The following is a 25,407-nucleotide window of genomic DNA, read 5'->3' as shown; positions in this document are numbered from 1 at the left end:
ACAGCATTCGCCGCCCTTGACCCTTGTGTTCCTTACATCGTACCTCCATCATCGCCGGCTCCTCCCTTATCGGTTCTCGTTCGACTCAAGCCTTTCCTTTCGCTCCTCTTTTCTCTCGACAGCATTCGCTTCTCTGCATCCATCTGAGCGCTTTTCCTACTCGTTTGTACCATTATAATTGAGATACGGGCATTTCTTAGATCAGGTACGGGCTACCTTTTGTCGGCGTTGCAAAACAATTCGTCACCTTCGACACCGATCATTCCTCAGGATAAACCTTCACTGTTGAGGTTTTCATCCAATCTTCGAACTCGGTTGCTTTCGGTCGTACAATGCTAACTGACGAATACGTGGTACAGATTTTCCCCCCTGTTCCCCCCTACCCTCTCCTCGCTCGAGTTCCTCTCAACCACTATACAATTTGAACATCGAAAGGTTTCATTCGCCTCGTTTACAGGGGAGAGCCTTTTCGGAAGACGTCGTTCCAAAACGCGTCCGACTTCGACCACTCTCCGATTAGTGGAGGAGAACAATATGGCAGCTTTGGTACAGACGATTCCTCAGCAAAGCAGCGCGGTCCCGGTGCTTCAAACTCGCCCCTCTTCCTCCTCGGGTGCCTTTACGGCCTCTCAGTCTCTACAGCAAACACAATCTCGAAATCCTGCCATGTCTTGGAACACATACAACACGACGGGCAATTCGGGGGGCTACAGGTCGGGCCATCAGGTTGTGGCCCCCTACGCCTTCACCAGCACCCCCAACCTCTCCAATTCACCCAACGTGCAGCAGAACCGTCAGTCATGGTCTCCTAGTTTGAGACCTGAGAATCGAACATCCTCTGCCCCTTCCGCACCCCAACTCCCTGCGAATGCTGCTCTCGCCGGAGTCAACTCTCGCCCCGTCAACCACACTGCAGCTGGCTCTGTATCTACTTCATCCTCCAACTCTTCCGTCCAGTCATATATCTCAAAGGACGACTCTGCTATCCCTTCTCGACAACTGCACGGTGAACCTTCTATCCGGCCCCTGTCTACCGCCAACCTGCCCTCTCCTACACCCGCATTCATGAATATGTCCTCGCCCACAGTGGCTCGTCCCTCGCCCGATCGATATCGTCGTGGTAACCGTCGCTCAGAGGTGCCCCAAGGGTTACCACCGGCACGCACGTCTCCTCCGATACTGGACGAGACGACGTCTGGAGCACCAGGAGGCAGGAACCTGGTACCCGACAACAAGTCACATATGGGGCATACTAGGGCCCCTAGCGCAGACGATATCTCTCGGCCAGAGAAGCCACAACCAGAACTCGCCAAGAGGTATCGACGCAGGAGTTGGGGAAACATTGACAACACTGGCCTCATTAATCTTGAGCTTAAGTTGCCAGTGGCCTCTCCCATTCCGATGCCCAAGGGCACAGACTACTTTGATCAAGAGCGGCCAAGGTCGGCACAGTCACATAGGGATGTTTCAGGAAGCATTCACTCTGCTCGCTCATCGACATCATCTGTATGGAGTTCCATCTCTCTTTGACCACTGACTCCCATGCTAATTCCCCACTAGGTGGCTGACCCTGCTGCTTCATCACCAAAGCCTGCCTCGAAGCCCGCAACGAAGACAGACGACACGAAACGCACAACTAAACCATCCCCATTATCACAACCTGTTTCCGCAGACCCTACTTCGCCGGAAACTGCACAGCCCACCCAACGGGACCCGCCAAAGCTGGCCAGCCCTGCTTCTCAACGTCTAGCAGAACTTTCAAAGAACGATTCGCAAAAACCTGGGAAGTCACGGTTGCGAAGAGCTTTCTCATTTGGAAGTGCCTCTGAGCTGCTCAAACAGTCGCAGAATGGCTACCGCAAGGATGGACTTTCAGTGGACAAGTCTCGCAGGGATCTCCTCAAGGAAGAACTGGGCGCTGAGCAGGCTGCCATCGCTGAACAGCAGGAAGCCAGTGGATTGGGTGAGAGCATCTACTCTCATCACCAGGGTCGTTTCTTCAACAACTCCACCGACAACTTGTCCATCTCATCCACTGCCTCTTCTGCATCGATCATGCTCCGGAAAATGGGCAAGGGAATGAAGCGATCTACTCGGTCTATCGTTGGTTTGTTCCGACCCAAGTCGGTTCTGGCTGCTCCAGGAGAGGAGATGACGGCGGAGCCGATGGCACCCCAAGTGTCGGTTGTGAACATCGAGGCCGACCGAAAGAGCGTCGCGGCCAATGCAGATCCTCAGGATCTTCCTCATGGCGGAACCGTCTTCCCTAAAATGGAAGCTACCGCTGCCTCTGCTTCTGGTCATGACGATGACGATGCGCCGCAATCGCGTAAAAGCATTGTCGGCGGCGACAGGGAGCGCGCAGAGGTTCTCGCAGCTGTCAGAAAGGGTATTTTAAAGAGTAAGACCCACATTTTCTCTTCGCCACGCGAGTCGCTAACGCTGTCCTATAGAAACCAACTCTGATATTGCTTTATCTGCAGCGGCCAAAGCGCAAGCCGAAAATGGGACAGATTCGCCGCAGTCCAGTACCCCCAGTACCCCTGAGGACCAACCGCGAACCGGCATCCGACGTCCAGACACGGTTAAAATCGCTAGCTCGGATGACCTGCCTGACGGAAAGAACGGAAACTTGGGCCAAACCACTTCTTCAAAGAGCCTGCTGTTCAGCCCCAGGATCCAATTCCACGAAACGTGGCCCAGCGGAGAATATGACCGTCGCGGAGATATCGCGACGTGCAATCGACTCACCCCTCTTCTTGCTCAGCAGATCAAGGAGGAGCTAAATACCTTCAAAATGGTAGGTTTCATTATTACCACTAGAATAAACCCAATGCTAACCCGCAATACAGGAGATGGAAGTTCACGAAACCTCGAAAATCTACACACACTTTCTCTGAATGCAGCATTGCAAACGGCGTTCTCATTTTCACTTCGTTTCTCGTGTCTCATTTAACCTCGATCGGCGATGGATCTATGATGAAGGGTGTGGAATCCACAGTTGGCGTCTTGTAGACCTGGTTTATCTCTAGAGCAACTTGTTTTGGTTGCGCGGTCGGCCCTTGCTTGGTGTCTTGACCGACTCTCGGTCCTCTGGCATCCAGCCTCTCCCAGTTTGCGGATCACGATGTTTGGCCTCCTTGGTCCTAATACATGTTCTGGTGTTACGGTGACAGCAATTTTCACTGGAAATGGAAAGAGTGTTCTTTTTGTGCATGCACTCCGACCTTGATGCGGATCCAGCAGCGGACAGAAATAAAAGAAAACGGAGCGATCGAGTGTTGGAGAAGCTCCAACTTCGACCTCTTCAGATCGTACGCATCGTACGCATTGATCTACCTTGCGCTCAGGATTTTGGGCATTGATCTATACTTCTTCTATCCTGTCCCCACGGATCCAGTTACGTTTATGGATTTTTGTCTTCCTTTTTCGACACAATGTTCGACTCACTTCAGTCTTTTTTAATCTTTCGTCTTTGGCAAGCGTGGAACCGGGCCATAGTCCCCATTGATCATTATCTCACCTTATCTTCTTCAACTTTTCTCTCTCTTGGGTCGACATCAAACTCGCAAAGGCCACTACTATTTCATCGTGTGTTCGCGTTCTGGAAATCGATGCACTGGCATATCTCAAGCAGTTTGAACATCTGTTATTGAACCGGTCTTGTTGCAGCATACTCAGGGCTTGCTTTTATTCATCTCCTGTCTCTTTCTCAGTATCTTTTTACTACTCGGCATTGAACTCGAACCTGTATCCATGTTTTGTCGTTTTCATCTCATGCACACGCTCTCTTTTGTCTCGCTCATAGCTGTTGTGATACTGTATCTGGTTGGATGGCATAAGGACCAATTCATTCCTATTCCTGCGTCTTTAAATTTTCTGAATCTGTTCAATCTCCGTAGACGAGTAGATATGATGAAATTATGATAATCGAAATACGGCTGCAGTAGTTTTCGGAGGCACGGTGAGTTGGCATCGTCTGTTGGTTGCATCAGACCTCATCCGAGACACAATAAATTGCCTTTGGGCAACGAGAGGAGAGACATCCTGCAGAAATCTGAAAGATAAGACGTGCATCGGTGTTAGGCCGAGATATGCCACGCAGCTGGAGAGGAATGTGAGCCAGCCTGGAGAGGTTCAGGAAGGGATAATCCGGCAGAGCTCGGTTAATAGCAGTTCGGTGGAAGCTTATTTGCAGCCTTGTTTCAGAGACTCGACTATATTTGTGACTCGAGAAGGAGACGACAACGGAAGGCCTCTAGTCACTTGACTCTGATCACGGGTCTTCCCATGCCTTCCTCGTTCAGTCTGCCCATCATCTTCCTCTTCCTCTTTCACTCTACATTCCACAGGCAATCTACACCCCGCGTGCGCTCTCCAGATTCTTCCTCCTCCACAACTACTCCGAGCAAGTGGGACCTCTACGACAATCTCATCAACCAACCCCAGACCAATGCCCCCGCTACCGACCCTGTTATTGGCAGGACCTCCTCCATCCTCCCTTTATTGGCAATACAACGAACACCTCTGCCGGCCTCGATCACCACGACTTGACTGCAACGGTGCAACGTGACCTTTGGCTTTCGGAGACACTCCATGGCTCGAGAAACAGATTCGTTGACCGCGGGGGTACCCCGGGTTAACGGTGCTACGGAGAAGATGAGGTGCGGCTACTCCCACCCTTTCTCTCCATTCTTTATTGTCTTCGACTTGTCTCAGAATTTCATAGGTCCTACGGAACAATGGCTCCGCGAGACATGATCAGCCAGGATCCGGATAGAGACATCCACAAGGACCATGCTGAGACCGTTGAAGTCGTTCAAGAAGTCGCCAATGCCCACAGGCCTGTCCCTCGGAAGGAAGCGCCTGCTTATGTGGCTGCTCCCTCTCCAGAGGAACGTGAAGCGGCAGAACAGGCTCTAATCCGCAAGATCGACGCCCGATTGTTACCGATCATCATCATCATGTACATTCTCAACTATCTTGATCGGAATAACATTTTGAGTGTTGGCCCAATTGCCAGGTTGTATAAGAGTCAGCCTACTCACTGCGGTTTCCAGGCTGCTGCTCGGCCTGCTGGACTGGAAGATGACCTCAAGTTGGTAGGCGTGCAGTATCAGACTTGCGTTAGCATTCTATTCGTTGGATACCTTCTGATGCAAAGTATGAGCCTTTGGGATAAATGGCGGGACTGGTTTTAAACAGATACAGTTCCCTCCAACTTGATCTTGAAAAAGTTCGGAAAGCCGGCTATCTACCTCCCTTGCTCCATGATTCTCTGGGGTGTTATCTCGACACGCACAGCCGCAGCTCAGAACTATGCTGGGCTTGTTGTCATCCGGTTCTTCTTGGGCTTTGTCGAGGCCGTTTACTTCGTACGCCTACCTTACCCTCGGTTGGACTTCAGATGTGGACTGACCTTCTCGGCAAGCCTGAATGTCTTTACTTTCTTAGTGCCTGGTATACCAGAAAATAGCTTGGATTCCGTACTGCAGCGCTATAATCTGGCTCTTTGATATCTGGAGCCTTCTCTGGCTTGATCGCAGCAGGCATAACTGGGAACATGGACGGCAAGCTTGGACTTCGTGCTTGGTATGTTATTTACAGGTACCTGAAAGACATGGTAACAAACTTCCCAGGCGTTGGCTGTTCATTATTGAAGGAGCTGTTACAATTTTCGTCGCCATATGCGCCATCTTTATCCTGCCCAACTTCCCACGTACCACCGGCTGGCTGTCAGAGGAGGAGAAACAACTCGCTGCATGACGACTGGAAGAAGACATTGGTGAAGACGATTGGGTAGACAGCGAACAGCAATCCTTCCTCCACGGCGCTATGCTTGCCTTCAGCGACGTCAAGACCTGGATACTGGTATGTCCACCTCGCCCTCCTGGTAGATCCCGCATAACTGATTTTTTTAAGATGCTCCTAATCCTCTGCATCGTCTCCTCCGCCTCCGTAACAAACTTCTTTCCAACAGTCGTTGAAACCCTCAACTACGGCAACATCGAAACCCTACTCCTCACCGCGCCCCCTTACGTCCTCGCAGTGATGAATACCTTCCTCAACGCCTGGCACTCTGACCATACCGGCGAGCGCTACTTTCATGTTACCATACCCTTGTACCTCGCGGTAGCAGCCTTCATAATAGCCGCAACAACCACCTCCGTTGCACCCGGGCACCTTTCAATGATGCTCATGGTCCCTTCCCTGTATACGGGGTACGTCGTGGCACTGGGCTGGATCTCAAATACGCCCCCTCGACCAGCGAGTAAACGTGCGGCTGCACTTGCGGGTATCAACTGCGTGAGCAATGCGAGTAGTATCTATGCGAGCTATATGTATCCCGACAGTGACAAGCCAAGATTTGTGGTTGCTATGAGCGTTAATTGTGCGACGGCGTTTGTGGCGATCTTGGCGGCGACTGTTCTAAGATTCATTCTTGTGGGGTTGAATAAGAGGCTTGATCGGGGAGAGGGAGTTAGAGGTGGTGTACCGGGTTAGGTAGCGGGTAGGGGTTTTAGGTTCTTGGTCTAGAAATCGCATAAGACAAACGGATCTACTGGGCTATGAGGTCTTGGAATAGCATACTTGAAGATATCAAGACATTGGTTTTTCCATTTGACTCATTCACTCCGACCCACAAGGCTCATGAAGACGAGAGAGGTGGCCTACGCATACTCCAACCTTCCCTCATCCCAACCGGGCCTCAACCCCTCCACATCCAAACTCTTCACATCCAACGAACTCCCCAATACATACTCAACCCTCCAATCCACATCCAATTCCGCCCCAGCCTCAGTCTGCGCCCAGACCGCAATCCCGATCGTGTTTTCACCATTGTAATCTAATATACCAGGTGGAACGGGGTAAACGACTTGGTTCCCGACAGAGGGATTATACCGTCCGTACTGGTAGCCGTTTACGAAGAGTTGGGCGCGGAAGGCGCTCTTACTCTCTGTCGTTGTCGCGTTTGTTCCGGTGCTGCTGATGGTGGTTGTATTTGAAGAAGGCGTCGAGAAAACGAACGATATTGAAACGTCCACTCCCTCGGGGATATCGAGTGGCGATATAACAGTGCGGAAGAACTTCACCGTTGCACCGTTGAATGAGAGCTCGTTGGTAGAGTCCCACGCGCTATCGTCGAATCCAGGGAGATGCCATCCTACGCGCTCAGCGTGTAGTCCGTCTTCGTTATATACGCCGCGCACGGGGTCAAGGTCTGACTCGCCTCCTGCGCCGCCTGCGACGCGCCATTGACTGAATTCTGGTGTTGTAGAGTTATCCAAGGAGAGAAGGCGGGCTTCTGTTATACCCCTTGGGTTCAAAACACCGGTTGTTTGGTCGTGCCCTGTGTCATCGTGGACGACTAAGAGGACACTTTCGGTTTTGTCATTGGATAGGGCGTGTGGTGGGAAGGTTAGAGTTGCATTTGCTTGATCGATTGAGGCGTTGCCAATGTGTGAGCCCAGGAAGTACCCGTTTAGCCAGGCAGACCAGCCACTTTGGATTAGGTTAGCATGGGGTTGAATCAAGGTTAGAGGTTGGGTCCGTACAATGCATAGCCACCTTGGACATTGAGGAAGACGCCTGTGGCGGCGTCAGTGAAGTAGCCGCGCCATAGGCGGACGCCGTTGTGGAATCCTGATTTTTGTTAGAGTTCCTCATCTTATTTGAGAGAGGGAGAATGAAGACGTACCGTATTCGTTCGCATACAGGACAGGGAGTGTAGCCGGCTTATTGGGATTCGGGGTCGTCATGTGGTTTGCCTCTGCGATTCATCAACACCTCGATCCTACAATGGCCGGTACGAACAACTCACCAACCCAAGCCTTGCCTGAATCGTCATAGTCTGCAAACCGCTCTGGCAGGCTGTCGCTGACCTTCCATCTGCTGAGAGGCGGCAATTCAATAGTAGGAGGAGCAGCTAGATCGGCCTTGAGACTTCCGTGCGAGGTTTTGGAAACGTTCAGGTCCTTGCCGTTCCATGTCACCTTCTTCACCTTCTGCGGAGCAAAGACCTCTAACGTTGTTTCGCCACCAGAGTCGCCTCGTAGGGCTAGAGTGGAGCCCGAGAGGTCGGCATGTCGGACGAGGTAAGGACCGCTAACAAGGACTGTGACAAGGTTTAGTAAAAGTCGACTAGGCAAGTAGACTTATCAGGACGTACCACTTTCACCCTCAGGAACAAGAGGATCAGTCGCCAACGCAGGAGCCCAGAACGTATACGCCGCCTGCCTATCAAGCAGAAGCACCCGCACGTCGTTGTCGAGCTCCACGACGTTAATGCCCTCGGTCTGATTATATCCAACAGTCAAGGTGCTGTTACCCTGGTTGAACCGCACCGGTGATGCCGCTGATCCGGACTTTGCGCCCTTAATAGCGAACTCGCCTGATTCGCCTGCAGGCAGCCAGAGCGCGAGAGTTGGCTTTCCGTCAAAGATCTCATAGGTAAGTACCTCAGCTGTGGAGTATAAGAGCGTCTCAGAGCCAATGCTGAAGTCAGTCACAATAATCTTCGACTGATGCCCGTTGAGTCTAATGGCTCCGCCGTGTCTTGGGATGGTGAGAGGGCCCTGGGATGTATCGGCGTGAAGTCTGAACAACTCGTCAGTTCCAACAGTAGTGTCTTCGTGGTTTGTAACGTAAAAGGCGGCGTTTGTCTCGGGGTTCCGTAGCTCGGTCGCGCTGACGGCTGCATTGGATGTGTACTGTGTTCCGTTTCCGAGACGATCGGTCACGGTCAGATCTCTCGCTGCTCGCGTGAACAAGGCTAGCAGCTTCGTCTCATAATACTTGGACCCAATTGATCGGTCTTCTGAGATAGGAGCAGAGTAGTCATAGCTTGTTGCAGTGACAGGCGCTGCGATACCACCCCAGTTTGTTCCTCCAAAGACCATGTATAGACTGATTGCTGTTGACCGCGAGGCGATGTTCCACCTGTAGAATAGGTTGGCGAAGTCGGCACCGGTGTCCTCGGGGCAGCCACCCTCAGGACCATCCCATGGGTTGTAAGAACCGCCTTGAAATTCGGGCATGAAGAACGGCATCGTTGGTTGGACTTCTTGGAAGTAGTCGTAATACTCCAGAACCTGGTAGGGAACGTATTCTCCGTTTGTTCCTGTGCAAACACTGACGTCGCAGCTCCAGCACTGATCAATTAGTTTATGTCATCTCCTTTCAACAAAATATGACACTCACAGAAGGATACGAGTCCAAACCAACGACATCAACATTACCATCGGCATTCGACCAATCATTACCCCAAGACTTTGTCCTCATGTTAGGGTCGTTGGCAGTCAAAGGCACAGTAATCCCGTTCGCAAGAGCAGACGCCTGCAGCAACTCCATGTAAGCGGCCGCCGTCTGATTGAGGTCCCTATCGACCGGATCCCCGATCCATTGCTGCCCATACTCATTCTCGATCTGGTAGCAAAGTGTATAGTGCCCATCGGTAACCTGGTGCCGACTCGTAATCTCAGAGACCTCGGCGAAATACGGCTCCCAAGCCTCCGTATACCTAGGATCGTCATTCCTGGTAGACCCATACGCCCCCGTCGTAAGCCAAAGCGGGTATCCGCCCGCACTAGCCTCTGCGTTTACATAGGGCCCGGGTCTAACAATGATGTACATCCCCAGTTCCTCCGCAAGGTCAAAGATAGGCTTAATGTTCCGTGCACCTGTCTCAAAGTCGACAGTCTGATTATTAGGAGCATGGTAAGCCCAGCTCGAGTAGAATGCGAAACCCGTGAATCCCAGCGCCTTGACTTTTTCCAGAACGTCGCGCCATAGTGCGGGGACAGGGATGCGCCAGTAGTGGAATTCGCCTGAGAAGAGAAAGAAGCGCTGGCCGTGGACGTAGAAGCTGTAATGGTCCCATTGGACAACCTTGCTTAGCCCATTGTCATGGAGAGGCCATTCGGATGCGGAATTGTTTTGGGCTGCTGCTGTGAGGAATTGGAGGCTTCCTAGGAAGAAGATGAGTAGCCGGGAGACGAGTCGCGCCATTGTCGAAGAATGGGTTGACAATAGATCGAGAGTCATTCGTGAGCAGCATCTTATTACAAGCGAGGTACCTGCTCCTGAATTTATGCTCGGTGGTTTAATAAAGCCGGCTGAGCTCCCTCAGTCCGAGCACAAACCAAGCCTCTCCGCACTCTGGCAATATGAAGCTCATCCCCAATCCGAAGACGCGGAGTGGGGATGCGGAGAGACGATCATGTCATTGCGCATTGCCAGTCTAATCTGGTCCATATTGGCCAGTGGATCACATACAGCGTGGAGACAAATTCTCCTCCATTCAACTGGCAGATCGGATTGCTTTGTTCCGTCGACCGGGTTAGAAGCCAAGGTGGAATGGTCAAGCTAGTTTGGTGAATCTCCGACGGAGAAGAGATTAAGAAGAGGGGAGTTACCTTATGGGTAAACAAACACCAAAATACGTCACATGACGTCGCATTAACAGGTAAAAGGCTATTTCCGGATATTGACTCGTATGATCCCTTCTTAGGAGACCCCGGCTTATACCTACAGATCTACGTTTGAGCGAGCTGTTGTTCTCAAAGCAGGTAATGAATATCCGCATTATGACTAGAACCAACTCCGGGATCCCCGCCTGCTCTATTAGAATAAAGCTAGTTACATCCTTTTATCCTTTGCAAAATAACAATAATAGCAACTGAGACGCCAGGACGGAGCTTAAAAGCAGACCCAGACCCAGCCCTCAAAAACTCCATGCAAATATGTACAGGACCAGAAACCATCAAAGAATAACCGTCTCGCTTTTTTGTACAGGGTAATTGAAAGAAAGGCGTGGTAACAGGACACGTTAAATCATGCTGTTGGATGGCCGGATTGCACGCACACGCCAGTGCGCGACGGGCCAATAAAGATTGAGTCCAACTCAATCCTCAGTGGAGGTTTGTCAAACGTACTTTGTCGTGTTTGAGTTCATAGAACTCGTTGCGGAAAGTTGTTATGATGGCTGATATTGGGGTCGAGCCGCGGGTATAGAAAAGAGGTGGAAGCGTAGCAACCTAAGCCTGCAACTACCATTGAAATGTCGTCCTGGTAGTGGCAAACATAGACTGACCAACCGTGTCAGATCTAAGCAGAATTGTTCAAAACTCCGAAGGGATTGGAAGTCTTGACCTCAGCGTTAGCGCCAGGAGCTTGTACTTCTTCCCTGCTGGCCGCCTTGGCTCCCTTGCCGGCGGGAACGGGAGAGAAACCCTGCTCGGACTGCTCGGCTGCGCGCGCCTTCTTGGAAGCACCAGAGCGGGTGCGAATGGGAGAGTTCTCAGCGGTCATTTGGAGTTTCCGGGTCGCGCGAGACTTGGCAGCAGCCTCGTCTTCAGTCGTCTCGCTAGTTTCGCCGCTCAGCTCAGCCGCCTTCTGGATCTCTCGGCTCACGCCCTTCAGAGCATCAAGACCGGCTTTCTCAGCTGCCTCAAGCTGTGTAGGCTGGGTGCCGGGTTCCTTGCGGTAAAGGTAAGAACGAACGAAGAAGCGGGCGAAAAGGTAGGTCAGGGGGAAGAGGTAGGCGACGTTGAGTAAGATAGCAAAGCCTTGTCCAGAAGTGTCCATGCAGGAGACCATAGGTCCGGGCTGAACGATCTCGCGAGGAGCTTCGTTGTTTCCGGGGTGGCCCACGTTCTCGGCAATACCTTCAGCACCAGCCGCGCGGAAAGCAAATTGCTTGATCCAAGACAATCCAGAGGCCGCTGCGGCTCCGGCACCAGTGTAGACAGAAGGCGTGGTGCGGATTGGCGGGAGAGTGTAGTAGACGAACAAGTACGAAGCAGCCATCGCCGATCCAAAGATGAATTGGGTGATCTGCATGCTGGTCAAGGAGCGCTTGACAACGCCTGGAACGCGAATGCGGAGAGCAGTCAAGGTATAGTAGGTGTACTAATACCAATTAGCAAAGATTATCGAGACAAACTGAATTGGTTCATACCATCATTGCGTGAATCGCGGAGTTGACGAGAGTAAAGATCCAGATGGGAGGCGCAACATAGCGAATGCCAGCCCACATGCACATCATGGCACCGGCGTGGTGGTAGGTCTGCAAAGTCGAGCTCTTCTTTCCCTTGGCAAGAATGATCGCGGTATCAAGTACTTCGTAGAACTTTGAGAGGTAGAAGATCCAGCCAAGGAAAGCCAGACCACCGTTCCACAAACGACCAACATCCGTCGGATCGGGAACACCACCCTCAGCCAACTTGTACTCAGGGTTTGAGATCGACCATTGGTTCACCGTGCTGTTGTAGGTCGCCGCATTTCCGTATCCCCGGGGACCGTTACACTTGCACAGCGTATCAACAACGCCGACAAGACCGGTTTCCTCCCACGACGGCCAAATAGTGCGGAAGGCGTGCACCATCCCCAAAAATGTCCAAGCAGAGTAGACGGCGAGGAAAACATTGTGCAGAATGACGAATGTCTTGAACGCTTTCGTTTGGCTGAACGCATACGGTTTGTATCCGCGGCTCTTGTTGATACGGTTGGTTATGACAACGGTCACAGCGTAGACGCTAGCAATGGTGATTGGTACGCGAACATCGAGAAGCTGGTTGTAAAGACCCGTGGGGATGTTGAATGGCTGGTACCATGTCGGCTCTTCGAGATGCGGCGCAGGGACGGTGGTGGGTAGGTCGTCCGGGCGGAGTTTGACCAACGAAGCTGGAGGCAAACCGAGTCGCACAATGGCCGGGCCCAACCCTGCATCCAGGGCGAGATCGTACATTGCGAATTGCGATTGAGGCACTTGAGCTGTAAATAGAGAATAATGTGTGGATGAAAAATACCTTGTCACAAGGCGATAAGGAACAGGCAAACACAAAAGGCGCAGTTAAAGTAGAGCAACAGAATCAGGGGGCCCAGCGCGAAAGAAGATATTGCAGGCGGGCGACAGGAGGCTAGAATATCAATTTAAAGAGTCGCGGCGTGAGGTCCCAAGAGCGCGATGAAATAATCCTGATACTATAACTCGCTGTGATTTTCGCAGTGGAGCCAGTGCATAATTTTGTTGGGGGAAGTTGCTGATACGAAGAGTCGCGACCTCGGCACGCCGGGCCCAACAATGCACATCACAGTTAATCCCTGCTGCCTGTGAACACTGTCCGAGTCGCCAACTCTTGGGTTCGTTAGATAACCGATGTTCTTAACCTGATCAGTGAATTTGGAGCTGAAGAATATCGCCTCCTCTCTGAGTAGGAGGTACAACTCCTGACGTATTGATGACTCTCACGCGAGAAGCTTCCGCTTTGCGACCAATGGCTCAGCGTCATGGCTCCAGCCGGAACCGCGCGCCTTGCTGGCTCTGGCCGTGGAGTCGGACTCGGTCCACGCGTTTTGACTTGACGTGACTTGCGTGGGGTGCTCCGTTGACCGTTCGCTCGGTGCCTTCCTGACTCGAGTCACCACTACTATCAGACCCAATTTTTAAGGTCGTCAGGATGCGGGAATAAGCGCTATGTTTCCCATGCATTTGAATTCCCATATGTTGAACCATAACAAGAGGAATTAATCTTAGCCTAGGCCTACGATACGGGCCAGACTCCAGAGGGTCAACAAATGCTGCGCTATCTCCACGTGACCTCTTCTACCACTCCTTGCATTATTTCTTGGCGTTTATTGTTGAGAAGCTGTGTATGGAGCACTATTGAATCAATCACGCTAAATATTGCAGTCATAGATACAAACGCCGCCAATGTACTTAGATTTACAGAATAAACCTAGAATATGCTCAACGAGGTTTAGTCCCCATCGGAAGTGGAGGTGGCGCCGGTGACCCCGTATTGACAGGCGTTGACCGTAGCCCAGCCTTCTTTTGCGGCGGCGGCGGTGGAGGCGCCTTTCTCTGGGCCAGAGACGCGGTGTCTGTGCTAGAGGTTGTGTTTGTACGACTCAGGTTTGGATGCGGGGGGATGGGAGGTGCCTGCTCCGAGCTTGCCGACTTGCCGTCCAAAGCGCTGTTGATTCGTTCGGTTATCCCGTACTTCTGATTGAGTCCATTGAGCTTCTGTCTTCCAGAGTCGATCGAATCATTGTGCTTCGCGCGGAAATCGCTGTATGCGGACTTTGCCTTTGCAACATTCGAGCCGGAGGTAGCTGGTGACTGGGGCTCTTGTGCAGTTGGCGTAGGTGCAGGCGGGGTTGACGTAAAGCTGGTTCTCATCTGAGCGAATCGACTCTGTAGTTCGTTGACCGGCGCCTGGTTGTACCCCCTTGACGGCGACGTCGGGTTCGAGGGCCTGTTTCCAATACCAAGACCTGGAACAGATACACCCGCTTGACCGAGTCGCGACACGGCGGCTTGGTTGATGTATTCATCCTGTGGCTGTTCCCTCGCCGGTGGGCTAGGTGAATATGCAGGGGGGGAAGAGGGTGTGTGAGAGGCCGGTGTGGAGGTGTTTGTTCGAGGTGGTACACGAGGTGGGACCCTAGGCGGAGCACTGGGTTGCGGTCTAGGGCTCGGAGCTGGAGGTCTTGATTCTGTACCTGTGCCTGCCCGGCGAACTGGAGGTGGTGGAAGATGGCTGGTTTCGAGGCCTGTTCGGTTAGCGCGATATGGCACTGGAGGCCGATTCGCAGCCTCCTCTGCTTCTTCTGCTTGTCGCCTCTCTTCATCCTCTTCCTGTTGTTTCTGTTGGTACTGTTGATTGATCTGGGACTGGCTCAATGGTGCACCCCATCCGCTTCGGTCCGGGGTAGTCTCATTCGGCAGGGCCGCAGCACCGTGGTACTTGACATGTTTAGGAGGTGGGCCGAAAGAGGACGGATCCTTGAGCGACTCAAAAGGCCGAGAGACGTGATTTTCTCTTTCCTCATCTCTTGGGTCCTTTCCTTTGCCCATCCATCCTGCCTGTGCGGAACGTCAGCGATGACCGTATGCGATAAGCTGAAGGACTTTGAACTCACCACCTGGTTGACGCCTTTGAAATCGTTGCGCCAACTTTCCTTCTTCCCTTCTCGGCCTTTCGGGTGCCAGCCATCTTTCATAATCCCCTTGAATCCGCTCATTGTGCAGGTGGAGGGCGGGTTCGCAAGCTGATAAGAAGGGTATTGAGAAGGAAGGTCGGGAAATGTTGAGGCCGACCAAATGTCATCATAAGGTTCCCCGCAAGAGCCGAATGCGGCTTAGCCGGAAATGCCATTGCGAGCCAAGCCGCGCGTCGGGCATTCAAATTGTTTTGATATTTGCCAATTACTGGATGGTGAGTCGGTGCAGAGAAGTAGACAGCTCTTGAATAGACTATTCCAATCTCTGTGTGATTGATTCTATCATCTGCCAACTCAGTTTTCTCATGTTCTTCGTGCTGTCAGCAACGCGTGACATCTAAGCATAAAGCGGACCATACAAGTGGACGAGGCTGCGCATCAAGTTACCAGGTACCCGTCCACGTATGGGCCTACTTGATAATTCCGAGCAGGTTCTAAATTCAGATCTTTGGGATGTTGGTTGAGTTTAGAATAAAGACAGTAGTGGCCCCAGTCTATGTCACTATACCTCTCTAGGCAATAGGCATTGTTCATTAGTGTTAATGCCTGAGGCAGCAGATTGCCGAGCCTTAATCCGTTGGACGAGACTGCGGCTCTTTGTCTCTCAAACAATGACTCCTCTCACCATCACTGCTTGATGGCATACACTTGAACCGTTAATGAATAATGCAATCTCGCAGTCCATAAACCATATTTATCCCACTGATCAACGTGGAGACATGCGCCTCGAGGATTGGCCCCCAAGCTACCATGATCTGACTGACGACTGACGGCCACGCAACAGCAGGGCTGTGACTCCATTAGGGCGAATCCGCACCATGCTCAACCCAGGCTAAATTCCTTCACGAACGGCCGATGCTCCTTGAAAAGGGAGAGCTGCGAGCTTGCGGGTCGATCAACACAGCCTCGTTAGTCTCTTGAAACAAAGCGGATTTTCTCTGAGAGCGACACGTCTTGTTTCACGAAGATGCCGTTGGCGCTTAGTAGCTACACTACGGCCGAAGAGCAGGGATCGCAGCCATTCTCGTCGAATGACAAATGACTGAGATAAAGAAGATGAGGAGACATAGACATCTTACCGCTATGGTTCTGTACAACGGCCGGGCCCCTCCATGCTGATGCTGACGCTGCTTCGTGTTCAGCGGTTCAGCCGTGCCCACTATAGGGATTTAGCAGTGTATACTAGCAACGGGCTATACCCGAGTTGGCCCATCTACTTGTTGGAGCCGCTGCGCCATGTCAGCTGTGCTCAAGGTGCTTCCTACTCTTCTTTCTCTTTTTCAATCTCACCAGTCGTCCTTTTCTTCTGATCTTTTTTTTCCTTTTCTCTCCTCTTTCCCCCATCCTTGTCAGTTCATTCGGCCTTCGTTCTGACTGGGCGCAAAGGGCTATCAGCAGTCTGCCCGAAATCCGAATACGACTGCCTGCCCGACACAATTACTATAATTGGACCCTTCATCATTCTGCATGGAAGAGCGGAGTAGGGAACCAAGACTCTCAGGAAATTTTACATCTGCTGGGTGGGGGTAAAAAAACTTGTACTACTCCTCCTTGCTCACCATGTTGTATACATCGTGCCATACTAACCAAATCATCAGATACCTGCTTCACAAATACATGGGACTGCCTGAGATTCTCTCTTTTATTTCAGAGATGGAGGCCAACAATGATCCCAACTATGACTCGGGCGAAGGTGACTATGGGGGTGCCGACGGCTACCAAACCACAAATTACAACGACATTAGTAACTGGAGCACATCGACTACCGAAGGCTACAACACAGCAACAGCCATGAACAACCCGTCAACAACCGAAAGCGCCACAGCCACAGACCCAGCGATCTTATCATCCTCAACCCAAACCTCAACATTCTCCTCACAAACCGCTACCTCATCAACCGAATCCGACTCCACCTCCAACGACCCCAACCCAGACGGAGATGGAGACAGCGATGAAGGAGGAGGCGGCGGCGGCGGCGGCGGCGGCGGTCTAAGCACAAACACCAAAATCGCCATCGCAGTCCCAGTATCTATCGTCGGCGCCGCAATCCTAGCAGCAATAATATTCTTCATCCTTCGCCGTCGCCGCCGCCGCAACAATAGACCCCGCGGCGCAATACCAGTCATATCAACACCAAACCTCGAAACATCCTCATCAGCCTTCTTACCATCCTCACACACCCACATTGCGCCCGTCCCAACCCCCGAACCAATCGCGCACCGCTCCGTCCCAGCAAACGATATCGAGATCCAACCTCCTCATCCTTCAGGGACTGAGATCCCCGTTGGTGTTGCGGTGACAGATACGAGTATGCCTGCGAACCCTAGTGCGGACGCAAACGCAACGCGCGGTATGAACCTCGACTGGCGAACATCTACCGAGCGCGCTGAGGCAGCAGCCGCAGCGGGAATCACAGCCGTAGGAGCCGATGGGCGCCCGCGGTCCCCCTTCTCGCATCCGGATGACGACGCGATGTCTGATATTAGTGATATTAATGATCGGGAGGCGATGATGAGGTCGAGGGGTGTGAGGGATGATGATATGTCTAGTGTTTCGAGCTTTGAGGATGAGAATGATGGCGATGAGAATAGAAGGAGGAATAGGACGTGATCGTTCTTTTATTAGCTTGGGTGTTTTTCTTTGTATGGTATAGATTTTACGTATTATGTCTAATGTATCTGGCTACTTGGCTCTTGATATCCTTTCGAATGAGCAGGTCTTGCTTTTCGGGTTATTATGGCTGTAAATGGTCATGAATGTTTATATATACAGATACGTAGGTAGGTATCTTATGTTAGTGTGTCGTGGACGCATACCGTAGCTAGACTGTTGACAGCTACGGGTGGCCATTACCGCCCACCTCCAAAATCAGGCTTGTAAGTCTTATCCTTGCCCCTCATCAACTCCCTCAAGGCCATAGTGGCATACTGGCTGGACCCAAGCTGGAACTTGAAAATGATAGCAATCTTATCACCAGCAGAAGCACCGGCATCATCCATCTTGGCATCTCCATTGTCGTTCAGAACCTCCAGATCCGTCTTGACGAACTGCTCATCATCCTTCTCGTATAGCCGCACGTCAACTGATGAGGCACCCTCGCCACCCTCCATCCGGCTAAGTACCTTGCGGTAGCTTCCACTCAGACTCACATCCCGCCATTTTCTGCGCATGTTGTATGGGTCGAGACCACCGCCGCGAGGACTAGCCATGAATTCTTTGTACCAATCTGTCATCTTATTTGGTGGGTAGAGGACGTCGAAGCCCGGTAGAGGCAGGACAATGTCGAAGACGTTGTATTTGCCGCTGGCGGCTTCGTCGGCTGTGAGTGCGCGAGCGCGCGTGAATGTGTCCTCCGCAGAGTAGGCGCTGTCGCCAGCTGAGGGGGTGATGATGACTTCTCCGTCTGCGTCGACGGTTGCGGTTTCAGTCGGTTGCGCCGGAGTGGCAGAGGCTGATCCGTCCTTGTCGCGGTGTTCATGAATAAGAACGAGGTCGCCCTCTACGACTTTGTCGCCGTACAGACGCCAGCGTTCACCGACCGCAAGATTCCAGACGAGCGACTGGTATGCGTGAACATACATGAGGCGAAGGTTGCGAGGGATGTTCTGCAGGGCACCGAGGTGGTCGTTCTTCGAACGGCCGAGATGACGGATAATATTGGATTCCGCGGTGAACTTGCGGGGCATCTTCTCAAGGGCGTCGGTTACTCGGCCGGTCGTCTGAAAGATGTGAATTGACTCTGCGCGCGCCTTGTCTTCTGAGCTGATGTTGGTCGTGGCGGCTTGGCCTGCCTGGGCGGCGGCAAGGACGTGCGGGCTGAAGTCGAGGATAGCGTCGCAAGCACCTTTGTAGTCGTCTTGAAGGATCTTGACGCCAACTGTGTCGGTACGTGTCGCAAACGTTCCGAAACGCTGCAGGCCATAGTAATTGAAGTAGCCCCTTTGATGGAGGTTCTTGAGTGCTGTATTTGCGAGTTCCTTTGCCTTTGTTACGGCAGTCTCGCGGTCTCCGGGGTTCACGCCGGGGATATCGCACTCGCGCAGAGTGATGACGAACTCGTTTCCATAGAGGTCTCCAAGCTCAAGACCATGTGGCTGATACTCAAAGTCTCCGACAACAGCATTGCGCAGCGTCTTGTTCAGACTAGCCAGGCGGTGTGCCTGCAAGCGATGTGCGCATGCTCTTTGCACTGTTACTCCCCGACGGTCTTTGGTACCGGCAAATTGGAAGCTCTTGGGGTTCATCTTCAGCGTCCGAGCAATGAACGAGATGACCTCCATGGTATCCTTGTTTTCCTTGTGAATCGTAAAGTGCAGGTATTGTCCTCCTAGTTCGTCCCAGTTCACGCGCCCTCTGTCACGGCCGCCTCCGCCACCGCGTCCACCACCCTGCACATTTTTCTTGTTGCGGTTTGGAGCAACCGAGATAACCATCATCCCCTCGCTGTCGGTTGTGGACTCGAGCTGCGAACTGAAAATCCGACGGATTGCCTGGTGCATCTTGATGCGCTGGTCACGGTCATTGACCACAATGGTGTTCAGTCTTCCCAGATCGCTGGGCTTCGCCTTTAGGTTTTCTAGGGCTTTTTTGTGTAGCGACACCATTCTCAGAACATGTTGTTCGCCGAAGAGTTCATCTAGAAGCGTCTTGTCCTCATCCGTCAATCGGAACTCTTCCGCAGGGGTCTCGGTCTCCTTGGGCTTCTCCTCTGACTTCTCCACTTGCGGCTTTTCCTGTGCCTGCGCGGGTGTATCATCATCCTTGTTTGCATTTGGCACCCTCTTGCTCTGCAAATGCAAGACCTTGCCGTTCGGTAGGATTTCGTTGACGAGGAAATCGGTGTACCTAGAAGCCTAATTAGCGCGCGCACTTAAGCCACGAACAGGTAATAATACCTTTTCTTCAGGATTCCGGCAAACCCCTCATTATCGGCGCTCACGAATTCCGTAATTCCAACCTCGAGCTCCTTCGCCAGCTGATCTTCGGTCTCGGTCTGGGGCTGCGCAGGGACTTCGGGCGCGGAGACGACGACCTCGTCGGTCTTGGGCGCATCTTCTGTCTTGGCGCGCTTCTGCGGCGGCTCGATTATGTCGGGGATATCCATTGCGACGAAAAGTTGGCGATGAATGTCTCTGGTTGCGGCGGAGCTTGCCCGCGAAGCTAGAAAATCTCCGATAGCTTGATAATCGGTAGCCCTATGCCCTATTCCCGCATTGGGTAGTATACTTCAAAGCCCGGGCTACCACTTCTTCCAACATACCTGAGACCCTCGTGGCTTGATACATGTTTTGCGTCATATCCATACTTAGGTAGGTAAGATTTTTATCTTTGGATGTCTGAGATTGTAGATAATGACCATAGTAAGACAGGAAGGCGCGGCACTGAGCCCTCCCCCTCCCGTCCACCATCGTACCTTCCCTATCTCTACAAATATCTGTTTTATCCTCAAACCACTCTAATGGTTAATTCCAAAGTGACTCAGAATTGTCAATTCTCAGATGTCACATCAAATACCTCAGCTCAGACTTGTTGAATGGAGTACATTCGGTACTCAGGCTTTGACCAGGCACAGCAATCAATGAATGCTTTCTCAACGAACCAAATTCCAGATCGACCCCATTTATTGCGACAATGACGTCCACCGAATGCTCCGAACAAGAGATAAAGCGAGCTGTGAAATTCCTTTACCTGTATCAAACTAACCCACTGCACGGCATTTCCAGATCATGCTATAAGTACCTCCCTGATGTCCCTCGTCACTTCGTCTATCAAATTGTTTTGTCAGTGTACTTATTTCGCTTAAAACAACTACAATCGCCAAAAAGAACCTACCCCAACTCGAAGACTACTTACAAACATTCCAAAATGTCTGCTATGGTAAGTTCAATGCCCTCCAGTGGCCCTAACCGTCGTCAGTCCGTCATCTCCCCTTCATCAGACTCCGTAACCGTTCGCACTGAGCACTCAGTGCGACTCCGCCGCCACGGCCTAGACGTCAGCAGCGAAGATCCCTACCAGGTCTACCTCCTCCTCGATATTCCTCACACTTACGAATGCACAGCATCCGCACTCGAAATCGTCGATTCAATTGTCGAAGAAGTGTCCAAACGCCTGCGCACCATGGAATTTTGCAACTCGCACGGTCCCCTCAAGGATGGTCATGGTCGTGTTTTGATCAGGATCCTTACTGATGGAGAGACTCCATTCGCCATATACAACACGCTGTATGACAAGTTGACGTATGTGCAGGAGGTTTTGACGGGCGAGGAGATGTTGGGGGAGATGGAGGAGAGGGAGAGGGAGTATGCCGCGAGTGGAAACAACTATAGTGAGTCTTGGATTGAGTGTGGGTGGGATGAAACTGAGGGTGAGCCTTCGGCGAGGGCGTGGTTGGCGTCCGCGTTGATAAGTCGGTGGTGAGCTACTGAGCTTGTGGATTCATTATACTATTATTTTCAAGTAGGGTTTGAATTAGCGGGCGTTGGTAGCATAGCGAAATAGGTTGCTCAATATCACTTCTTTTTTCTCGTTTGAATTTCAATTCATATCCAAGACTATCCTCTTTAAAATGAACATATGGCTCTTTTTCTCATCGTGACATCGAAATATGAGTAAACAAAACGCTTTCCTCCAGTTTCATGCATAATATTCTGTTCTCCAAATACTCCAAAAACTCCAAGCAAAAAGCAGAAAGCACAAATACCAGATCTCCAAGACACCTAGAAGGAAAATATTAACCATTCGAACTCCTCAACGAAAGCCTCTTCGGCCTCCCCTCCTCCCCCTTCTGCCCCTCGCCCATCCAAGCAGCCCTAACAGCCTGCACAGCAGGCCAAACCGCCTTCCTCGCAGCCTCCCTGTCCTTCCCCTCCTTCAAGAGCGCCTCGTACGGCGTATGCATATGCCTAATATGTGCCTCAACGGCAAGAACAGCCTTATGTCTATCCGACGTCGTGGAAGTCCGTCCGACTCTCCCTGAGCCCTTTAAATACGCATGGTGCAGGATGTGCTCTAGTTGATCGTCTGGCATAAGCGGGAATTGGCGTTGGAGGAGGGCGCGAGATGAAGCGAGGTCTTTCTCGTCGCGAAGGGCGACGGCTGCGGCGCGGGTTGAGGCGGTGGCTTTTGCGGATAATTGGACTTTGTGTAGGATGTTGTGGGGGACACGGATGCCGTGAGCCTTTTTGCCGGTGTTGTCCTGGGGATGGTGTTAGTGAGCTGGGGGTGGATTCTCAATTGCTGGGTGACAGTGGCCAAGGCAATGACAAATGACAGGCACTAGTTTAGGCTTTCCGTGGAAGGGGTCAAGGGGTAGCTACGACGGACCGTTTGGATTTAGGAAATACTCACAAAGACTTTATAGACGAGCTTTTGCGACTCCTTTGTCTTGCTTCGACAGTTCCTCGTAAGGTAGACGTCGCCTCTAGGGACGAATATGTAGCCTGCTGGTAACGGATCTCGTTGAAGACAGTTCTGTTGGAAAGTTAGTGTTTGGATCTTGACTAGGTAGGGGGACATCTGTAAGGTTCAGGCTGCGGTGCACACTGCGCAGAGGTTGACGCAAGGGTTATCTGGCTGTTGTCTATAGGGGACAGATCACATACCACTTCGTAGGGTTCTGACGATGGCCAATGTGTTGCGAGTTGGTATTTCACTGCTCGCGGGCTGGGCTTGGGCATGACCTCGATAATCTCAATGTCCTTGTCTTGGACCTTGGACGTAGGCGTGGGCTTGTTGTTTGTAGTGTTGATGGCTGGGGCCTGCTTGTGTCTCGGCTTCGCAGCTTGCTTCGCCAGTAATCGTCCACGTCCCTGGGCGAGTTTCGATCGAGGCGAGGACCGAGCAGTCTGCTTTTGGATATGATCAGGGTTCTTCTTCTTCTGGTGTTTGCGGAACTTGGGTGCTCTTCGAGCTCGCTGGGGTGCATTAGAGAAGGGTTTGCGGGTAGTAACAGTGGGCGTCATGGTGTTGCGGAGGGGAGGTTTCCAGGAAGGAACGGATCATGGCCTTTAGAGGAATTTTAGTATAACAGTTGGCTGTGGTGAAGAATTCGCGCAATGGAACCACGACTATTCTTTGGGTGGATTGAGTGCTTTGTTGGTCCTGCTGTTTTTGTCGAGTATGGTGAAGTGTCTGGAACAAAGCTCATTCATTGCAATTTAGGTACCAGGTGCCGGCTACCGTGCCACCCTACGTTAATATGATTGAAAGAATTCTATATTTTGAAAATCCCATGTAACGGCCAAAGTCCAGCCATGGAGTGTAATTGAATAGTGAAGGCCGGGCCTGTTGATAACTTTCGGCTTCAGATTGGGGATGAAATCTTGATGAGTCAGACGTGGGGTAGTGTGGCGTTCAGGTACAAGTTGTGCCTGAGATCTGTGGCTTAGCCATTGGCCGGGTGGCCCGATCTCCATATCTGCCGAGGGCGACAGCTCACAGCACGTAGCATTGCAATCTCAATTATGCGGATGGAGCATCAAACGATAAGTTCGGGAGAGCAGTCTAGTCTATATCAAACAGAAACAAAGGTTGCTCGTCCGACGGTCCAAAGTGCATGCCGAGGCCGGGGCCAACCTGCCAACTTGCTGGGTAAAGGATCCGACGATGTGGCTTACCTGGCAGGGGTTGTTCGCGTTATCCACTTTCATATGCATAAGGAAGCTGTAGACTGTTCCTGAGTTCGAAGGTCCGTATTTTAGCCTCGAGCGTAAAAACTCAATCTGCAATGTCTCCAGTTTTGACTTCGAAAGTTCGATCTTGTTAGGAAGGCGGGGTATCAAATTGTATCGCAGGGGAACCGGAATTAGCATGATTGTCGAGACGACGACGATTGTGTGCTCCTGAACGAGAGCTGTGATTGCTCCAGCGAGAGCGCCGGCTAACTGCAACAGGAAACGGAGGGTGTGATGGATGGATTTAAATGAAGGACTAGCGGAGCTCGCCTTGTCCGATGTCTGGCCAGATCGCAGACCAGAGTCAGGAAGAACGCTGAAGTCGAGATTGGATGCAATTGTATAACAGGACCCCAAAGGTATCTCCAGTAGAAGTCTAGAGAGAGAGACTGCATCTGCATCCGTTTGCTGTCAGTTTTGCGATCCCGATCTCGAAGCTGGGGAATGTCGTCATTGGGTGGACGCAATTACCCCAAGAGTGATGAGGCTGGAGCTGAAGGGGATCCAGATCCAGCACTAAACCCGCCTTGTGTTGCGATCGTCATCAGGAGTTTGTCCTGGAACTCTGTCGATGACCTTCACTCATGAACTGTTGCTCTTTACTGTTTTCATAACTCTGAGTCTGGGATCTCTGATTCTCTGTGTCAGTTTGAGAGGTGCTGGTCTCAGGAACCCCTTTCAGGTTGGCACGGCAGCTGCAAGTTGGCAGGCAGCTCGCAGTCAGCACTTGCAATTCAGCAGCGGCAGGTCGCAGATGGAGCCAGCCGATCCACGAAAACCACCGCTGTTCCTTGTTCCAGGAACCAATTATTGCGGGCAATCACCCTCAAGGGGCTATATGTGTCGTTTGATATTCCTTCCAGGCCTTCCTCCCTGCCAGCGCTTGTCTTGAGATATCCCGGACCATGGTTCAGCTTGCACCAGCCATTCACAGCAGCAGGTATACTTTTGACGAGCGACTCGAGATTAGGCACCACGGCTGCTCCACCAGGCACCTCCAGGCTCTAGTTCAGTCTAGCAACTCTAGCGAGTAGCGGCGTTCGGACTGGCCGTGACCAGCCTGCCTTGGTCCTTGGTCGACTTTAGAAAATATAATAATCCTGCTCCTGGCACCCTGCATATGCGATAAGTAACCTGGATCGTGTCTAAAACTTGACGCAGAAGTGGATCTGCGGATGTAAAGGAAAGCAAAACCGTCAAATTATTACCAAATCTTACAAACTGAGGAAAACGAAAACACAAATTTCTCTTCACTTTCTCTTCTTTCTCTTGAATTGATTCTACTTCTTCTTGCTGCGACCTTTGAGTGATCTGGAATCCGAAGCCAGGCGGCTCCAGAAACGCATTCCTCGCACGAACTCGGCCTCCCTTTGTCCAGGAGTCGTTCCTCCTCTCATTGTCAACCGATCCCTCGACCCTCCCCCTCCCTCTATCCTCAACTTCCTCCCCAGCTCAACTCCAACTTCGTTTTACAGGACTATGATTTGAATGGTCTCGTCTCCTCCTTTGTACTCCCTCTTCCTCCTCTCGCTTCCTGTTCCCCGGCCTCGACGCCCGCTCCCTGAACTTCAATGACCCTGTGGAGGCATACATTCGTCGGCCGTCTCCCTCCTACCGATCCGCCCCTCGAACATTCCTCACAGTCCGTCCTTCGATCAGAGGGTTGCCTGGCACCTTAACTTGAATGGTTGCTAGGAGTACACCGTTGCTGACATGAGTTGGGATC

At 51.8% G+C, this 25,407-nt stretch overlaps 9 protein-coding genes across 9 annotated transcripts; 4 read left to right on the top strand and 5 right to left on the bottom strand.

Annotated features, from left to right (window-relative positions):
- The first annotated feature begins 104 nt into the window (after nucleotides 1–104).
- BDV14DRAFT_41021 (uncharacterized protein) lies at nucleotides 105–3,027 on the top strand. Its single transcript, XM_073776706.1, has 4 exons — nucleotides 105–1,506; nucleotides 1,561–2,401; nucleotides 2,484–2,800; nucleotides 2,853–3,027. The coding sequence occupies exons 1-4, from the start codon at nucleotides 535–537 to the stop codon at nucleotides 2,898–2,900; spliced, it is 2,178 nt and encodes a 725-aa protein (XP_073633236.1). The 5' UTR covers nucleotides 105–534; the 3' UTR covers nucleotides 2,901–3,027.
- A 1,715-nt stretch (nucleotides 3,028–4,742) lies between these two features.
- Nucleotides 4,743–6,504, top strand: BDV14DRAFT_194974 (putative MFS transporter; the record flags this gene model as incomplete). The annotated part of the gene is made up of 6 exons (XM_073772071.1): nucleotides 4,743–5,163; nucleotides 5,212–5,460; nucleotides 5,550–5,592; nucleotides 5,640–5,719; nucleotides 5,777–5,871; nucleotides 5,923–6,504. 6 exons carry the CDS (start codon nucleotides 4,743–4,745, stop codon nucleotides 6,502–6,504), a joined length of 1,470 nt encoding a protein of 489 aa, XP_073633235.1.
- Nucleotides 6,505–6,587: 83 nt separating this feature from the next.
- BDV14DRAFT_40957 (glycoside hydrolase family 35 protein) lies at nucleotides 6,588–10,508 on the bottom strand. The gene is made up of 6 exons (XM_073776705.1): nucleotides 9,202–10,508; nucleotides 8,171–9,152; nucleotides 7,823–8,116; nucleotides 7,700–7,771; nucleotides 7,557–7,644; nucleotides 6,588–7,503 (listed from the first exon to the last, which is right to left on the bottom strand). The coding sequence occupies exons 1-6, from the start codon at nucleotides 10,042–10,044 to the stop codon at nucleotides 6,672–6,674; spliced, it is 3,111 nt and encodes a 1,036-aa protein (XP_073633234.1). The 5' UTR covers nucleotides 10,045–10,508; the 3' UTR covers nucleotides 6,588–6,671.
- A 1-nt stretch (nucleotide 10,509) lies between these two features.
- On the bottom strand, nucleotides 10,510–13,018 carry BDV14DRAFT_40956 (elongation of very long chain fatty acids protein). The gene is made up of 2 exons (XM_073776704.1): nucleotides 11,960–13,018; nucleotides 10,510–11,910 (listed from the first exon to the last, which is right to left on the bottom strand). Exons 1-2 carry the CDS (start codon nucleotides 12,746–12,748, stop codon nucleotides 11,107–11,109), a joined length of 1,593 nt encoding a protein of 530 aa, XP_073633233.1. The 5' UTR covers nucleotides 12,749–13,018; the 3' UTR covers nucleotides 10,510–11,106.
- Nucleotides 13,019–13,750: 732 nt separating this feature from the next.
- Nucleotides 13,751–15,027, bottom strand: BDV14DRAFT_194971 (uncharacterized protein; the record flags this gene model as incomplete). The annotated part of the gene is made up of 2 exons (XM_073772070.1): nucleotides 13,751–14,869; nucleotides 14,926–15,027. The coding sequence occupies 2 exons, from the start codon at nucleotides 15,025–15,027 to the stop codon at nucleotides 13,751–13,753; spliced, it is 1,221 nt and encodes a 406-aa protein (XP_073633232.1).
- A 1,413-nt stretch (nucleotides 15,028–16,440) lies between these two features.
- On the top strand, nucleotides 16,441–17,710 carry BDV14DRAFT_40929 (uncharacterized protein). The gene is made up of 2 exons (XM_073776703.1): nucleotides 16,441–16,544; nucleotides 16,605–17,710. Exon 2 carries the CDS (start codon nucleotides 16,624–16,626, stop codon nucleotides 17,614–17,616), a length of 993 nt encoding a protein of 330 aa, XP_073633231.1. The 5' UTR covers nucleotides 16,441–16,544; nucleotides 16,605–16,623; the 3' UTR covers nucleotides 17,617–17,710.
- A 23-nt stretch (nucleotides 17,711–17,733) lies between these two features.
- Nucleotides 17,734–20,135, bottom strand: BDV14DRAFT_162850 (pseudouridine synthase PUS7). The gene is made up of 2 exons (XM_073766942.1): nucleotides 19,902–20,135; nucleotides 17,734–19,851 (listed from the first exon to the last, which is right to left on the bottom strand). Exons 1-2 carry the CDS (start codon nucleotides 20,108–20,110, stop codon nucleotides 17,856–17,858), a joined length of 2,205 nt encoding a protein of 734 aa, XP_073633230.1. The 5' UTR covers nucleotides 20,111–20,135; the 3' UTR covers nucleotides 17,734–17,855.
- A 660-nt stretch (nucleotides 20,136–20,795) lies between these two features.
- BDV14DRAFT_162848 (uncharacterized protein) lies at nucleotides 20,796–21,514 on the top strand. Its single transcript, XM_073766941.1, has one exon. It carries the CDS (start codon nucleotides 20,872–20,874, stop codon nucleotides 21,424–21,426), a length of 555 nt encoding a protein of 184 aa, XP_073633229.1. The 5' UTR covers nucleotides 20,796–20,871; the 3' UTR covers nucleotides 21,427–21,514.
- A 68-nt stretch (nucleotides 21,515–21,582) lies between these two features.
- BDV14DRAFT_40873 (DUF2293 domain-containing protein) lies at nucleotides 21,583–23,243 on the bottom strand. Its single transcript, XM_073776702.1, has 3 exons — nucleotides 22,611–23,243; nucleotides 22,357–22,479; nucleotides 21,583–22,204 (listed from the first exon to the last, which is right to left on the bottom strand). Exons 1-3 carry the CDS (start codon nucleotides 22,968–22,970, stop codon nucleotides 21,740–21,742), a joined length of 948 nt encoding a protein of 315 aa, XP_073633228.1. The 5' UTR covers nucleotides 22,971–23,243; the 3' UTR covers nucleotides 21,583–21,739.
- Nucleotides 23,244–25,407: the final 2,164 nt, after the last annotated feature.

The sequence above is a fragment of the Aspergillus stella-maris genome (assembly GCF_047715825.1).
Source record: "Aspergillus stella-maris strain CBS 113639 unplaced genomic scaffold BDV14scaffold_2, whole genome shotgun sequence".
In the NCBI taxonomy this organism is placed as follows: domain Eukaryota; kingdom Fungi; phylum Ascomycota; class Eurotiomycetes; order Eurotiales; family Aspergillaceae; genus Aspergillus; species Aspergillus stella-maris.
Note: the sequence above shows the minus strand (reverse complement) of the source record. Positions and strands in the feature narration are given on the sequence as shown.

Excerpts from the sequence above, each read along its gene's own strand:
- BDV14DRAFT_41021 (XM_073776706.1), top strand. The coding sequence starts at position 535 with ATGGCAGCTTTGGTACAGACGATTCCTCAGCAAAGCAGCGCGGTCCCG. Across the intron at positions 2,402-2,483 it reads CAGAAAGGGTATTTTAAAGA|CGGCCAAAGCGCAAGCCGAA; the intron begins GTAAGACCCACA and ends CTTTATCTGCAG. Across the intron at positions 2,801-2,852 it reads AGCTAAATACCTTCAAAATG|GAGATGGAAGTTCACGAAAC; the intron begins GTAGGTTTCATT and ends CCCGCAATACAG.
- BDV14DRAFT_40873 (XM_073776702.1), bottom strand. The coding sequence starts at position 22,970 with ATGACGCCCACTGTTACTACCCGCAAACCCTTCTCTAATGCACCCCAG. Across the intron at positions 22,480-22,610 it reads CGTCAGAACCCTACGAAGTG|AACTGTCTTCAACGAGATCC; the intron begins GTATGTGATCTG and ends ACTTTCCAACAG. Across the intron at positions 22,205-22,356 it reads AGCTCGTCTATAAAGTCTTT|GACAACACCGGCAAAAAGGC; the intron begins GTGAGTATTTCC and ends CACCATCCCCAG.
- BDV14DRAFT_40957 (XM_073776705.1), bottom strand. The coding sequence starts at position 10,044 with ATGACTCTCGATCTATTGTCAACCCATTCTTCGACAATGGCGCGACTC. Across the intron at positions 8,117-8,170 it reads TGTTCCTGAGGGTGAAAGTG|TCCTTGTTAGCGGTCCTTAC; the intron begins GTACGTCCTGAT and ends ACCTTGTCACAG. Across the intron at positions 7,645-7,699 it reads CCTGTATGCGAACGAATACG|GATTCCACAACGGCGTCCGC; the intron begins GTACGTCTTCAT and ends AACAAAAATCAG.
- BDV14DRAFT_162850 (XM_073766942.1), bottom strand. The coding sequence starts at position 20,110 with ATGGATATCCCCGACATAATCGAGCCGCCGCAGAAGCGCGCCAAGACA. Across the intron at positions 19,852-19,901 it reads GCCGGAATCCTGAAGAAAAG|GTACACCGATTTCCTCGTCA; the intron begins GTATTATTACCT and ends TTAGGCTTCTAG.
- BDV14DRAFT_162848 (XM_073766941.1), top strand. The coding sequence starts at position 20,872 with ATGTCTGCTATGGTAAGTTCAATGCCCTCCAGTGGCCCTAACCGTCGT.
- BDV14DRAFT_40929 (XM_073776703.1), top strand. The coding sequence starts at position 16,624 with ATGGGACTGCCTGAGATTCTCTCTTTTATTTCAGAGATGGAGGCCAAC.
- BDV14DRAFT_40956 (XM_073776704.1), bottom strand. The coding sequence starts at position 12,748 with ATGTACGATCTCGCCCTGGATGCAGGGTTGGGCCCGGCCATTGTGCGA. Across the intron at positions 11,911-11,959 it reads CCGCGATTCACGCAATGATG|TACACCTACTATACCTTGAC; the intron begins GTATGAACCAAT and ends AATTGGTATTAG.